Source organism: Scyliorhinus canicula, chromosome 9 (assembly GCF_902713615.1).
Source record: "Scyliorhinus canicula chromosome 9, sScyCan1.1, whole genome shotgun sequence".
NCBI classification, from domain to species: Eukaryota; Metazoa; Chordata; class Chondrichthyes; order Carcharhiniformes; family Scyliorhinidae; genus Scyliorhinus; species Scyliorhinus canicula.
The window spans coordinates 162,785,522-162,801,181 of NC_052154.1; the positions used below are offsets into that span (position 1 = coordinate 162,785,522).

General features: G+C 46.3%; 1 protein-coding gene across 2 annotated transcripts in view; it reads right to left on the minus strand.

Annotated features, from left to right (window-relative positions):
• LOC119971857 (ethanolamine kinase 1-like) overlaps positions 1-15,660 on the minus strand; it is a 537,556-nt gene that overhangs the window by 416,128 nt on the left and 105,768 nt on the right. For both annotated transcript variants that reach the window (XM_038808086.1, XM_038808085.1), the window contains exon 3: positions 15,215-15,355. In XM_038808086.1, coding sequence (XP_038664014.1) covers positions 15,215-15,355 — 141 coding nt within the window. The remainder of the gene's footprint in view (positions 1-15,214; positions 15,356-15,660) is intronic.

Consider the following 15,660-nt stretch of genomic DNA (forward strand, 5'->3'; position numbering starts at 1 on the left):
GGTCTGGTGGCATCTGAGGAGAGGGAAGCCGAGTAAACATTTTGAGTCTGATATGCCTCTTCACAGTAACTTAAAAGTAGGTTTAAACTTAATCACTCAAACCATAATATAGGGGAATTGGCATCAAGGAGGACAGTATTAACGGATCAGAGACACAGTTAGAACTGTTCCCAGATAGAGAGATAAGTAGTGAGAATGTGGTTAGGTAAAGGTGCAGACTTTATGGGCTGAATGGCCTCCTTCTGCACTGTAGGAATTGTCTAGGGATCCTATGTTTTGACAGAAAAGACTATTGATCATAGTTTTTACTGGAAAATATTTACATTCTTACGTATGGGACACTGGTGAATGATGGTATGATAATAAAACACAAATATCCAGATTTTGTGCAGTTTCCTTGATCACATATGCTATTTATTTATCAATTATAATAATCAAGTCTCGCACATGATGTACACTTCTTGTACGCATTACCCTTCCATCCTGTACAACAATTCTTGAGTTTTGCAACACTATTTACATTAAAGCAACTTGCCATATAACTTTGGTTACCTGGTGACTACTTATTCACATTTCCACCTCCTCCAGATATACTGCAATACACAAATTTGTCTTTCCTCTATCTAACCAACTCTTACCTCTCTCCTGGATCTCCCAATTATTTACTGTGGCGCAGAACTCCCGTTTTCCTTACAGAATTTACTTGCTTTCAAGGCAATTTAAGCTCTATTCGTCCTTTTGCCTTGCTGGTTCCACTGATCTCATTTACATAGGGGCCACTTTCATTCCACTTGCTGCTCCCATGCTACATTTTGCTGCTTAATGCTAAATTCTCCTTCCTTCCCCCAACTTGCCATTCTTCCCTATTCGTGACCATTTCCTATACACTCCTCAACCATTTCCCACCTTTCTCCTTATGTCAATTATCCACTTGCCTGCTTCAAGACCCTGCTTGTGCTTCTTTGTCACCAATGACCATTCAACTACTATGATCATCATGACCTCCCTTTGCTTCTTCACCTGCTACTCTCCCCTTATTCTGCCCCACACTTGTATATTGGAAAAAATCTTTAGTATTGCTGTCCTTCATCGACTGCTGAATCAGTGAAAGATACAACCTTAATATTGATTCTTAAACACTTTTTAAATATTAACTTAGGACATCACTGACTTGACCAACATTTATTGACCATGCCTAATTGCCCTTTAACTAGCACATTCTACAATTCATTGAAAATATTCACAATTTGCTACTGTGCCTAATAATAATGGCAATTAGACACTTTCCAATTCTCCTGCTCCTTTCCATTTACATATCTTAAACATTTTATTCTTCACACTTTGTGGTTTATGAAAGGCATTTAGTTAATGTTTTTGCATATTTACAAAGGCAACTAAATGAGACGCATCAACATTTCTAAATAACAAGATGCAAACTGATTTGTGAATGGTGCCTTAAAAGAAAATATCTTACTGATTACAATTGAATCTGACAGGATAAAAATGCTACAGTATTTTAAACTTTATGTACCAATAAATTTATTTTTCTTTCTATTGCATCATGCTAGAATTTTTCCAATCCCATAGTGCTCCAAACAGTAGCGATAAGCCCAAGTAGAAGGTTGAACTGAAGAATGTAATTTGAAGTTAGGAGGATGGCTTTAGCAATGTCCAATTTAAAGCTGTTGATTGGGCTGGATATTTTCTTTCTCCATTGAGAATCAATTGATGCAACAAGGGGATAGGCAGATGTGACATTATGACAATAAGTATGTATGGAAGAAGCAACAAAGGCGACTCAAATAATGGGGAGTTGCAAAAAGGCTGCTAAAGCCTGTAAGCTGTATTTTCTCCACAAGTGTCGTAAATGCAACATTCACCACTCAACAGATCAGTAAATAAACATTGGAAAATGTTCAATGGCCTGACCAGGGCAGGCAAGGTAACACACCAGCCAAGTCACCTTCTCTGCTTCGGGCACTTATTGCTCTATAGAATTTAGTGGGGAGTGAGAAAATGTGCCAAATCTGCATTAAAAATGCAGAGAGAATTCCCTTTCTTTGGAATAATGGCCTCTTTATCTCATGTGTGCTAACCTCGAAAAAAGATGTCCAAAGAACATTAGTTTGTATGGATATGTTTCTCCATTGGTCATGCAATATTGGTGTTGTGGCAAGGTCAGCATTTATTGCCCATCCCTAACTGCTTTTGTGAAGGTGATGGTGTATCAGTTTCTAGAACCATTGCAATGCAAGATGTAAATCTGTACGAATTAGTAGGGAGTTCAAGATTTTAACCCATGAATAGTACTGTGCAGTTCTTATGTATTTCTTTTGTAAAATACATGCCACCAACTTTGTCATTTTTAGAGTAACTTGCACATAGAAAGAAATTGAACTACACAATGGCAAGTGTTCCATCACTGACGGAATGGCGATACAGTTCCAAGTCAGGATGGTGTGTGACTTGGAGGGGAGCATGCAGGTAGTGATGTCTCCCTGTGCCTTTCTAGGTAGATGAGTTGGGTTTGGGAGGTGCTATTGAAGAAGCTTTCACAAATTGATGCACTGCAAAAATGTGGCAGCAGATACGTTTAACTCCAGAATCCATTGTCCTCATTTGTGGGAGTATTATGGGAGGTCGATTATAAGCATCAAGCATCAAGGGGCTATGCGGAAGCTTCCTTGAAATCTTCTAAAGTTTCAGTAACAGGTGTCCCCACACGAGGGGACATAGCTTTAAATTGAGGGGTGATAGATATAGGACAGATGTCAGAGGCAGTTTCTTTACTCAGAGAGTAGTAGGGGTGTGAAACGCCCTGCCTGCAACCGTAGTAGACTCGCCAACTTTAAGGGCATTTAAGTGGTCACTGGATAGACATATGGATGAAAATGGAATAATGTAGGTCAGATAGTCTTCAGATGGTTTCACAGGTCGGCGCAACATCGAGGGCCGAAGGGCCCGTACTACGCTGTAATGTTCTATGTTCTATTCCGCCCACCCCCTTCCCCACCCACCCCTCTCCTTACCTCCTCCAGAATAACTCCACTAGCCAGTCCATCTAACCTGACAAAGTGACCCAGGACGCAAGCAGTACCCCCTCTGTCACATAATCACAAGCTGCTGTACTTGTGGCATTTGGGGACAAATTAGTCAGCATGTTGTGCAGCAATTTCCAGGCACTTAGGGGGTGAAGGTGACTTATACCGGTGTAGCTTTGCACCATTTGTCTGTAGCTTCAAGACAAGGGGGCTAAAGTGTGCAGTCATTCAGATTGGTTGCTTTAACAGGGTATAGTAAACACATTGCTGAATGTTTTATTCATCTGCAAAGGTGGCTTTCCCCAGCAAAGAACAAGTACCATTGCAAACTGTACCTATTAGTGCAAAATACCCATGGTACCAATTTGAAATTCAAATTATGTACTAAGAAAATGGAATTAGTTTCTCCTCATTAAGCATGCGATTACTAGAGTTTCAATATCTGCTAATCTGTAATGTTAATTGGGAATGAAGGCAAGATCTTAACTCTTTCCAACCCTGGCCTTAAACGTGAAGAAACTGGAACTATAATTTCACATTTCCAAATTTGCACTGTCAGCGAGGCTTGACCGCCAGGAAGCTGTATCAGATATTTGGGTACATGCTGTGTGCCTTCTGAGGAAGAATTTCTTAATTTCTCTCTTGGTGGACGTTGCTTCCTGTTGGGAGCATGGGTGCAGAAAATTACCTGTGTGTCTACAAGTTTAGAACTCTCCCAAAGGTTCCGTCAGTATTTGGCATAATTCATGAAATTCGCATGCACAGAACTGAGACACACATACCAAGATGGTCCTATTTTAATTCCCAATCCGTACTGATCTTACTGATGCTATTTTAGATGAGAGTAGGGGCACTATAATTAAGCTCAGCATCTCAGGGCTATGGAGGGTAAAATTAAATAGGGTTTTCACTTTCGATTGTTAACCTTTGGCACCTATTAGAAAGACTAATTCAGTGAATGTAAGATGAGAACGGGTTCAGGCTCAGCGAGGATGATCCTCTCACAGTCAAGTAGCTTATTGACACTCACTGTCTGAGCTCTCAGAGCAGTCATTTAAGCATGATGCTTGAAGGACACTTGTGCCCATGAAATAATATTACAGCACGAGTCAATCCTTCAGGAGAGGTGGACCCAGTGGGGTGGAGGTCAGCAAGGGGGAAATATAGTACAAAGATGTGGTTTAATGATTACAATATGTCCAGAATTCCCTAAAGGTACTTAAGTGTTGCTGTGTCTAAATTAATAATTCATTAGTTTTATCTGTCAGAGAATTATAACAGTACTTGCCTTATAATTTTATAGTATGCGCATTGAGTTATCCATGATCAAATTCAGCGAAGTTATCTTACAAGGACCTGTAAGGATGTTACACATGCAGGTACCTATGCTGCAGTTAAGCGAAGGCACATTTAGACAGGGATTACGAAGGAGGTGCCCCGCAGAGTGAAGGAAAGGAAGGGTGTGGCATAGACGTCATTTCCCCGCTTACCATTTGCTTTGTAGGCCATACAAAGATACCCTCTTTGCTTTCTGGGTAAAGTCACAAACATAACCTTCTCAAATGAATATAGACGCGTCACATAGTGTTCATATTCAAGCAGTGGTGTCTGCAGTCATGTACAGAATACCTTGGCCTGAACTTTGACCAGTGTTCACCGTCATTGCTCCTCTGAAACTGATCGCAACTTCTGAAATAGGCACGTGCACAGTTAAATACAGAAATCTAGAAGTTGCTGTCCAGAAGGTGTACTGTTCAGCTCCCCAAAAATTGCAATCAGTTAGAAATCACTGAACGGCCGAGAACTTATTTAAGCTCCAACTAGCTCCTTTGTCAGTTTTAACTATTTGAACAAAATGTGTCTATGCTCTTCCTTTATTCTCACATATTTTATTTCTAGAACCTGAACAGGTTTTCTATATCATCTTGCTAACTGGATGCTTGGTGATGGCCCCTTATGATTGTAATTTCCAATTTTTCTCTGCCTACAGAAAGCTGATTGCAAGCTGTAGCACAATGTGACAAACCACCATACATAGAATCATAGAATCTACGGTATGGAGACAGACCCTTCAGCCCAAACTGGCCCGTGCCAACCAAAAAGCCCATCTAAGCTAATCCCATTTGCCTGCATTTGGCCCATATCCCTCAAAACGTTTCCTTTTCTTTTAGAAAACATTTTATTGAGGCATTTATAATTTTGACATTTCAACATATTAACATTCTAAATAACAGAGTGATCCAACACACGCAAAAACCCCACAGTAATATACCCAACTTCCTGCCGCCCTAACTCCTAGCTACCCATACCTTAGATTCCCCACCCCTATTCTTCACTGCCATGCCTCCCCTTTCCACCCCCCCATTCCCCCACTCCCCTTTCCTTAAAGAAGTCAATGAACAGTTGCCACCTCCGAGCGAACCCCTGTATTGAACCCCTGAAGGCAAACTTAATCTTCTCGAGCCTGAGAAACACTGCCATGCCACTAGCCCACACCCCGAGTCCCTCCATCCCAGCAAACTCCGTCTCCAGGTCACCAGGGAGGCAAAGGCCAAAACGTCGGCCTCTCTCCCCTCCCCTGGGCTCACAGATCTTTCGACACTCCAAATATTGGCACCTCTGGACTGGGAATCACCCTCCCTTCCAGGAGCTCTGACATGACATCTGAGAAACCCTGCCAAAATCACCTCAGCTTCGGACACACCCAAAACATGTGTACATGATTCGCCAGACTTCCCCCATACTGCCCACATCTGTCCTCCACCTCCTTAAAAAACCTACTCATCCAGGCCACAGTGATATGAGCCCTGTGAACCACCTTGAACTGGATCAGGCTGAGCCTGGCATACAACGAGGACACATTGAACCTTTTCAGGACCTTCTCCCAAAGCCCAACTTCCAACTCCCCTCCCAACTCGTCCTCCCACGTCCTCTTCACCTCACCAATTGGGACCCCTTCCCACTCCATCAATTCCTTATATATTTCTGAGATCCCCCCCCCCTTCCCAACCCCTGTTTTAGACATCACCTTATCCTGCAGTCCCCTGAGGCGCAGGCGAGGGAAGCTTGGAACCTGCCTCCGGACAAAGTCCCGTACCTGCATGTACCAAAATCCGTTCCCACCCGGCAACTCAAACTCCCCGGCAACTCAAACTCCTCCCCTACCTCCTCCAGGCTCAGGAACCCCTCCTCAATGAAGAGATCTCCAAACCTCTCAATCCCTGCCCGCTGCCATCTCCGAAAACCCCCATCCAGCCCCCCCCCCAGGAGCAAACTGGTGGTTGTCACAGATCAGTGACCACTCCAGTCTCTTGTGCTGTCTCCATTGCCCCCACACTCTCAGAGCTGCCACTACCACTGGGCTTCTGGAGTACTGAGCCGGCGAGAACGGCAGAGGTGCCGTTAACGGAGCCTCCAGACTCGTGCTCTAACAAGATGCCGCCTCCACTCATTCCCACACTGACCCCTCCCCTACTATCCACTTCCTAACCATTGAAATATTAGCTGCCCAGTAGTAGTTAATAAAGATCGGAAGGGCCAAACCTCCATCTCCACACCCCCGTTCAAGAAGGGCCTCGGGGCTTTCCCAGCCCATATAAAATCCGAGATCACCGCGTTCACTTTCCTAAAAAATCCCTTGGGTATAAAGATTGGGAGACACTGAAACACAAATAGCAATCTCGGGAGGACTGTCTGTTGTAAGCTATATTAAGGGTATCGCGGTACCTAGGTGGGATGTACCTTAGACTGTGGTATGGAGTGGTAGAACCTGCCTGCTGGTTCTGCCCAGCAGGCAGAGCATAAGAGTCTGTGTTTCACCCACAGCAGTCATTCTGTACCGGAGCTGCTGGGGTAACTACTTATTCATTAAAGCCTTCAATTGGACTACAATCTCACCTCAGTAGTGATTGATCGTGCATCACTGTCATCTTCACAGTCTGTACCCTCCCCGCCAATGACAGCGGGAGCACGTCCCACATGCGGAAGTCCCCTTTAATTTGCTCAATCACCCTGCCCTATTTAATTTATGAAGCTGATCCGAGTCCCTTGCCACCTGAATCCCCAGATACCTAAAACTCCCTCCCACCACTTTGAACGGCATCTCCCTCAGCCTCCTCTCCTGCCCCCATGCCTGGATCACAAAGACCTCGCTCTTCCTCATGTTTAGTTGGTAACCTGAGAACCGGCCAAATTCCTCCAGTATTCCCATAATTCCTGTAGTCCCCCAAATGGGTTTGTTATATTCAGGAGCAAATCGTCCGCATAGAGCGACACCCCCCCCCCCCCCCCCTCACTATCCCCGCCAAATGCTCGATGACTTTAGTGCCGTTGCCAAAGGCTCTATGGCCAGGGCAAACAATAGTGGGGAGAGTGGGCACCCCTGCCTTGTCCCCCTGTGTGGTAGTCACAACTGATATATATATTCTATATATAGGTGCTTTACGGTAAAGCCCCTGTACTACAGCTACGAGGGTAGATCCCTGCCTGCTGGCTCCGCTGAGTAGGCGGAGTATAAATATGTGTGCTCCCCGTACAGCAGCCATTTTGTCAGCTGCTGTAGGAGGCCACAATCTCAATGTAATAAAGCCTCGATTGCATCCTACTCTCGTCTTTGCGTAATTGATAGTGCATCACCCTACAGAGTCAAATACTCCGACCAGACTTGGTTGGTCCTTACATTCGCCACCTGCGCCTGATAGAGCAACCAGACCCAATCCACGAATCCCTGCCCGAACCCGAACCTTTCCAGGACATCCCACTGGTACCTCCATTTCACACCATCACCTCGACCTCTCGCCTCTCCGCAGGCATCAGTATCACAGAAGCAGTCTAAAATTGGACGTCAGGTGTCATCCCTTCACAAATCCTGTCTGGTACTCCCCTATTACCTCAGGGCCACAATCCTCTATGCATGTGGCCAAGATCTTTGCCAGCAATTTTGCATCCACGTTCGACAGGGAGATTGGCCTATACGACCCACAACTCTCCGGTCCCTTATCCCGCTTCATAATAAGGAAAATCGATGCCTGCGATACTGTTGAGGGAGCAGTCCCAGCTCCTTTGACTCATTAACAGCCTTTACCAGGAGCGGCCCCAGCAACCCAGAAAACGTTTTATAAAACTCAACCGGGTATCCATTGGGTCCTGGGGTTTTACCCGATTGCATCACCCCCAGCCCGTCTATAACCTCCCCAAGCCCAATTGGGGCTCCCAGACCCTCCACCAACTCCTCATCTATCCTCGGGAACGCCAGCCCCTGTGAATTCGCCTCATACCCTCCTCCCCAGCTGGGGGTTCCGATTTATGCAATCTACTGTAGAACTCCTGAAATACATAATTTACCTCCGGCGGTAAATCCACCTTTCCCCCTGTATCCTTTACTTTCCCAATCTCTCTCGCCGCCTCTGTTTCCTCAACTGATGCGCCAACATCCTGCTGGCTTTTTCCCCCCCATGTTCATACACTGCCCCCTTCACACTCCTCAGCTGTCCCTCCGCCTTACCTGTGGACAGGAGCCCCAATTCCATTTGCAGTCTCTGACGCTCCTTCAAATGCCCGTCATCCGGAGACTCCGCGTACCTCCTGTCCACCTGTAAAATCTCGTCTATCAGTCTGTCCAACTTCCCCCACTCAGTCTTCTCCTTATGTGCCCAGATTGAGATGAATTCCCCCCTAACAACCGCCATCAGTGCCTCCCACACCACCCCCGCAGAAACCTTACCCATGGCATTGATCCCTATATATCCCCGAATGGCCTCCCTCACCCGCTCACATATCTCTACCTCCGCTAATAGCCCCACATCTAACCTCCATTGCGGCCGCTGAGCCTTTCCCTTGGTGACTCACAGGCCTACCCAGTGCGGGGCGTGGTCTGACACCACAATTGCTGAATATTCAGCATCCAACACTTCAGCCAGCAGCGTTTTGTCCAACACAAAGAAGTCTATCCGGGAATACATGGGAGTAGAATGAGAACTCCTTACTTCTTGGCCTCCCAAATCTCCACGGATTAACCCACCCATGCACTTCATAAACCCCGGCAGCTCCTTTGCCGAATACTACGGCCATTCCCTCCATCTTCCCACCAATCATAATGTATCTACCCCCTCGGGTCCGCCTCTATCTTACCCACCTCAAAGCCACCATTTATTGACCAGGATTTCCACCACCCTCGTTTTAAAGTCTAATCCCGAATGAAACACCTGCCCAAACAATCCTTTCCTCAACCTAATCTGATTCCCCACCTTCAAATGTGTCTCGTGCAACATGGCCACGTCCGCCTTCAGTTGCCTCAAGTGTGCGAACACATGGGTCCTTTTGACTGGCCCATTCACTCCCCAAATGTTCCACGTGACCAGCCTGGTCGCGGTGCACTGGCCCCCCTCCCCCGCCGATCAACCATAACCTCTCCTAGTCCTAGGCCAGTCTTCGGTCCACGCCCCGCACCTCCCCTAGCCCGCCCTTGGGCAACAACTGGCATCAACCCTCCTCCTGCTCCAATTTGAAAGTCCCCTCCCCGTCAGCAGACTAGCGCCCCCCCCCAATCCCCCCTCCCCCTCCACCACACCCCCACACCAGTCTTCAGTTCAACCCCCACTTTGCTTCCACGAACTAGCCATCCCAGCTAGCTTGGCAGCCCCCGCCCATGGCGCCTAACATCTTACCCCACACTGGTTCCCCTCCTCCGTGCTCTTAGTGCAAACACTCGAAACAAAGGCAAGAAGCAAAAGCAAACAAACAATCCCTCCCAAGGTCCGAGCACAAAGGCCTACCCCGCCTCCTTTTACAAAATACTATATACCAGCATAACCCCAAACCGAGCCAAAAAAAACCCAGCAAGAAACAAACAAAATCCCCGAAATGAGTCCTACCAGCCCAAATCCAAAGTTTTACAAAACATAGTTCCGTTCTCCTCAGTCAAAGTTCAAGATCCTCCTTCTCCTGTAAGTCTATTCTCCTTCATAAAGTCCGCAGCCTCCTCCTCCAAGCCTAAGTCCCACTCCTGGCCCCCAAAGTTCACCCATAGACGGGGCGGGTACAGGAGTCCAAACTTTATGCCCTTCTTGTCCAGGGCAGACTTGACCTTATCAAAGCTCACAATCCTCTTTGTGAGCTCTGCTCCCAGGTCCTGATACACCCAGATCTCAACATCCTCCCACGTACATCGCCTCATCTGCCTGGCCCACCTCAATGCGTTCCTTGTCCAGGAACCACCATCCCCCTCGGTGGCATACCTCCCTGGGACTTGCGCATCAGTGTCCTGTGGGCCCGATCCACCTCCAGCGCCAATCAAATGCACATTCCCCAAGCAGCTTCACCAGCATCTTCCCCACATACGGACCAGCATCCGATCCTTCGATTCCCTCCGACATTCCCATGATCCGAATGTTCTGCCTTCGAGAATGATTTTCCAGATCCTCCACTTTCTCCAGCAGCCTCTTCTACTGGTCACGAGCATCCCAATCTCTGCTGCCATCAAGGTGGACTGGTCCTCCTGCTCCCCCGCCAGCTCCTCCAACCTCTGGATCATCTGACCCTGGGCCGCCAGTTTCACCTCCACGCGGTCAACCGCTGCCTTGATCAAGTCCACCGCCCGGGTCAGGTCCTCCGCACTCTCCTTCTATTGTTGGGTGAACTTCTCATTTAAGAATCTCACCAACTGGTCCATCGACCACTGAGCTAACGGGGTCCGACCCAGTTCGTCCGCCATCCCGAAGCGTATTATCCACTCCACACTCGCCACCATCGCCTGATTCGTTCTTTTCCAATGACTCTGGGCCGCAGTTCCATAAACTGAGCGTCGCTTTCTTCTGTTCTTGCTTCTACACCCTTTCTCTACAAAATTTCTCCAACAATCCGGCATAAAAGCCACAAAAAGACCACCATGAGCGGGAGGTGCCAAATGTGCGACTGCTCACTCCATGGTCACCCCGGAAGTCCCTCGAAACCTTTCCTATCCATGTACCTGTCCAAATGCCTTTTAACTGTTGACAGAGAAGCGCACCACCTCCATACTCCCAGAATGCCTTGATCCATTGCAATTTGCATACCGCCGTAACCGGTCCACAGCAGACGCCATCTCCCTGGCCCTACACTCATCCCGAGAGCATTTTGACAACAAGGACTCCTACATCAGACTCCTATTTATTGACTACAGCTCCACCTTCGACACCATAATCCCAGCCAAGCTCATATCAAAGCTCCAAAACCTTGGACTTGGCTCCTCACTCTGCAACTGGACCCTCAACTTTCTGACCCACAGACCACAATCAGTAAGAATAAACAACAACACCTCCTCCACAATAATCTCAATACCGGGGCCCCGCAAGGCTGCGTACTTAGCACCCTACTATACTCCCTGTACACACACGACTGCGTGGCAAAATTTGGTTCTAACTCCATCTACAAGTTTTTTTTGTGAATTTAGAGATTAAGGGGCAATTTAGCTTGGCCAATCCTCCTAACCAGCACATCTTTTGGGTTGTGGGAGTTAAATCCACGCAGACAAGGGGAGAATGTGCAAATTCCACACGGACAGTGACCCGGGGTTGGGATTCAAACCCACGTCCTCAGACCATCTACAAGTTTGCTGACGATACGACCGTAGTGGGCCGGATCTCGAATAACGACGAGTCAGAATACATGAGGGAGATAAAGAACCTAGTGAAGTGGTGCAGCGACAACAATCTATCCCTCAATGCCAGCAAAGCTAAAGAGCTGGTCATTGACTTCCCCGCTGTTACCAGACTCCTAAACGACCCTCTTATGGACTGACCTCATGAACACGACACCCATGTATGCTTCACCCGATGCCAGTGTTTATCTGGTTATATTGTGTACCTTGTGTTGCCTTATTATGTATTTTCTGTTATTTCTTTTTCTAGTCATGTACTTAATGATCTGTTGAGCTGCTCACAGAAAAATACTTTTCACTGTTCCTCGGTACATGTGACAATAAACAAATCCAATCCAATCCAATCTCCCTGCTTCAACCACTTGGTCCGGCAGCTGATTCCACATACGTACCACCTTCTGTGTAAAAACGTTGCTCCTCAGGTTCCCATTAATTCTTTCCCCTCTCAACTTAGACCTATGTGCTCTAGTTCTCGATTCCCCAATCCTGGGAAAAATACGGAGGGCATTCACCCTATACATGCCTCTCATGATCTTACACACCTCTATAAGATCACGCCTCAGTCACATACCCTCGAAAGAAAAAAGTCCAATCTCTCCCTATAGCTCAGTCCCTCGAGCCCTGGCAACACCCTTGTAAATTCGATACAATGCGACGATCAGAAGCTTGCCTTGTGAAATCAGTGCACGCTCAAATACTAAAATAACCCTGTGTAAATCAATTCAAGTCCCTTCAATCCACTGAAATTAAACAGACATAGTTACTGCACGGTTCTGAGTTTAATCAGATGATGGCATGAATATTTCAAAGGAGCTGCTGACGTAAATAAAAGTGAACGTTTTAACTGATAAAACTATCATCCAAGAAAGGCTTAAGAAGTAATCATTTTATGCTGCCTATAGGATCCTTTTAGTTTCCCTGCCACAAACCCCCCCCCCCCCACCCCTCCCCTCCCCACCACCCACCCTGCATCACCCCAGCCACCATTCCAGAAGTGAAAAATGACCCATAATTGCTCTTTACCCAATACCTGCCCCCACAACTGACCTTTTAATCTACAGCCTGTTTCACTTAACCTCCCACTAGTTTTCATCTGGTACATTTTATTTTCCTCTATTTTGATTACTTTTGTTCATCAAAAGTACTTTTTACTCCACACAATAGACTTGCCAGCAAAGTCGAAACCCATGGAATAAAAGGCACAATGGCAGCATGGATACAAAATTGACACGGTGACAGGAAATGGGGGCAAAATTCTCCCATCCGGGACTAAGTCCCATGGCAGGGGCCAGGACAGGGAATGTTTCTCGCTACAGAGGTCAACAGGAAGCCATGTCGTCCGGCCTCGATTTCATTAATTATGCATCCGGGAATTTAATATTCTGGAGCAGGCCTGGATGGTAGGCGTCCCATCATCATATCCGGGTGCCGTATCCAAAATGCACCCGGCATTACCGTCCCACCGTTGAAGAAAGAAGTAGGACCACCTGAAAAAGAAGATGGATCTCCAGAAAAGCTCTGAGGCCGGAAGATGGTCCTCCTCGATGACACTGAATCTGCAAGATCCACCTGATAGCCGCCCCCCCACCGACTGCTGCGGGGCTCCAGGGTCCAAGGTCACTGCCAGCTTCCATCCCGAACCCCGGAGACTGCCCCAGGCATTGTGCAGGTAAGCCCCAAATCCTACACTCACGTTGTTCCAGATGTTTTCTGGATCGGCATGTTTTCCCGTTAGTGTCACGGAGAACCAGGCATGGGTTGAATATTCCAGTCAGATCTTGATCTACATTCCGTTAGCAGGACGCAAACCCGTTCCACGCCGGCCACCAGCAGGTTTCCTCAATCCAGCGTGGTAGGCGCCAGTGGAATTTCATGCCAGGGTAATACTGGTTTTTGGGCCATTCTGCTAAATTCTTCCATGTCCCACCCTCCATTCAACCCTCTGGTGTGGGCACGGGAGAATTCTGCCCTGAGTAGTGGCGAACAGTTGTTCAGTCTGAAGGAAGATATACAGTGAATTTCCTGAGGGTCCAACTTGGTACTAGAACATCTGCTTTTTTGGACAATTATTAATGACCTTAACGTGGGTGTGTAGGGCAGAATTGCAAACTTTGCAGTTGACACATCACCTGGAAGTATTATGTACTGTGAGGAGGATAGTGACAGATTTCAAGAGGGGCTAGATAGGCTGGTAGAATGGGCCATTTGTCATTTGTTCTTAAAGTTTCTACGGCCCGAGCATATTCTCCCTCCTTTCAGTTCTGACGAAGAGTCCATGACTCCTAACATTAACTCTGATTCTTTCCACATTGATGCTGGCCGACCTGCTGAGTTTTATCTGCATTCTCTGTTCTTGTTTCAGATTCCAGCATCCACAGTACTTTGCTTATTTTAGGGTAGAATGGGCAGTCTGGTGGCAGATGAAATTTAACGAAGAGTGTGGGTGATACATTTAAGAACAATGTGAAGCAATAAAAAATGACGGGCACGATTCTAAAGAAGGCACAGAAGCACAGAGAGCTGTGGGTATATGCACACAAAACTTTGAAGGTGGCAGGTTATGCTGTGAAAGTAATTAAAAAAGATCTTGGGATTTATGAAGTGCATCGAGTACAAAAGCAAGGAAGTTATGGTGCATCCGTATAAAGCATTGGGTGGGATTTTCCAGTTTCCCAGCTGTGTGTTTTGTGGCTGTTTGCAATTGGCGGGATTCTATCTTCCTGCTGCTTGTCAATGGGATTTCCAATTGTCACCACTCCACTCGGCTGCGGAACCCACTGGCAGGTGTACACTCCTAGCGCAAACTTTCGGCCACTGGTTCTGCCTCAACTGGACGAGTGTGTCCAATTCTGGGTAACGCAATTTAGTAAGGATGTGAAGGCTTCAGGGAAGGTGCAGAAAAGATTCACAAGACTGAACCTTTGGTGGATAGATTAGTGAAGCTGGGATTATTCGCCTTAAAGAAGAGAAGTTTCAGAGGGAAGTGATAGAGGTCAAAATCTAAACAGAATAGATAGAGGACTGTTTGCATTGGCAGAAAGATTGCGAACCAGTGGTCAATGACTTTAAGATGATTGGCAAAAGAATGACTGGCACCACGAAGATACACGTCTTTATGCAGCATTTCGTTAGCATCTGGAATGCATGGCCTGAGGGTTTGAGAATGGGATAAGCACATGAAGAGTAAAAAGATATGCAGGGCAAAGGGGAGGTATTGGAACTAGCTGAGTTGCTCTTGCAAAGAGCAAGCCGGGACACAATGCAATGATTTAAATGAAGTTTGCACAATGTGTGAACAATTCTGCAAAGTATTAGAAATAACTACAAATTAGGCTGCTGAAAAATGTCCCCAGGAATGGTTAGAATGCTTAATGCAATTGCTTTGTTTCTTAATGCTACTAAGGCACTCACCCATTAAAAATGGGTTAATGCTTCTGTTAAAACAGCTGAAAAAGAAATTTTGTATGAATGCATTAAAAAGCACTTTAATCTTTAAAGAGTTGTATTTCAAGGGAAAAACAATTGATTTTGCTCCTACCTCACATGTGATGTTGGCATAGGCAGGCTGGTATTCAGCAAAGTCAGGTACTTGGAGAGAGTCTTCCAAAGGACAGGTTCCATCGGATAGCAATTATCAGTTTGAACAGAATGAAAGTGGGCCATTTCCTTGGCTACAAGCCTATGGAGGACAAAATAAAATAGATGTGTTATTCATTTAAATATCATTGCTATATTAGTAGTGCATTATTACTGTTGCAAATTATGTTTCCATCTACTAAATCTTTCACATTATGTATTTTTTCCAAATCAGAAAGTGAAATACTCAGCAGGTCGGACAGCATCAGTGGAGAGAGAAACAGAGTTAACATTTTGAGTTGAAAGTGACTTTCCATTAGAACTCCAAAGAGTCACATTTGACTTGAGATGTTGGGCGGAATTCTCCCATCTGGGGTTAAGTCCTGCAGCAGGGGTGGGAACGTGGCA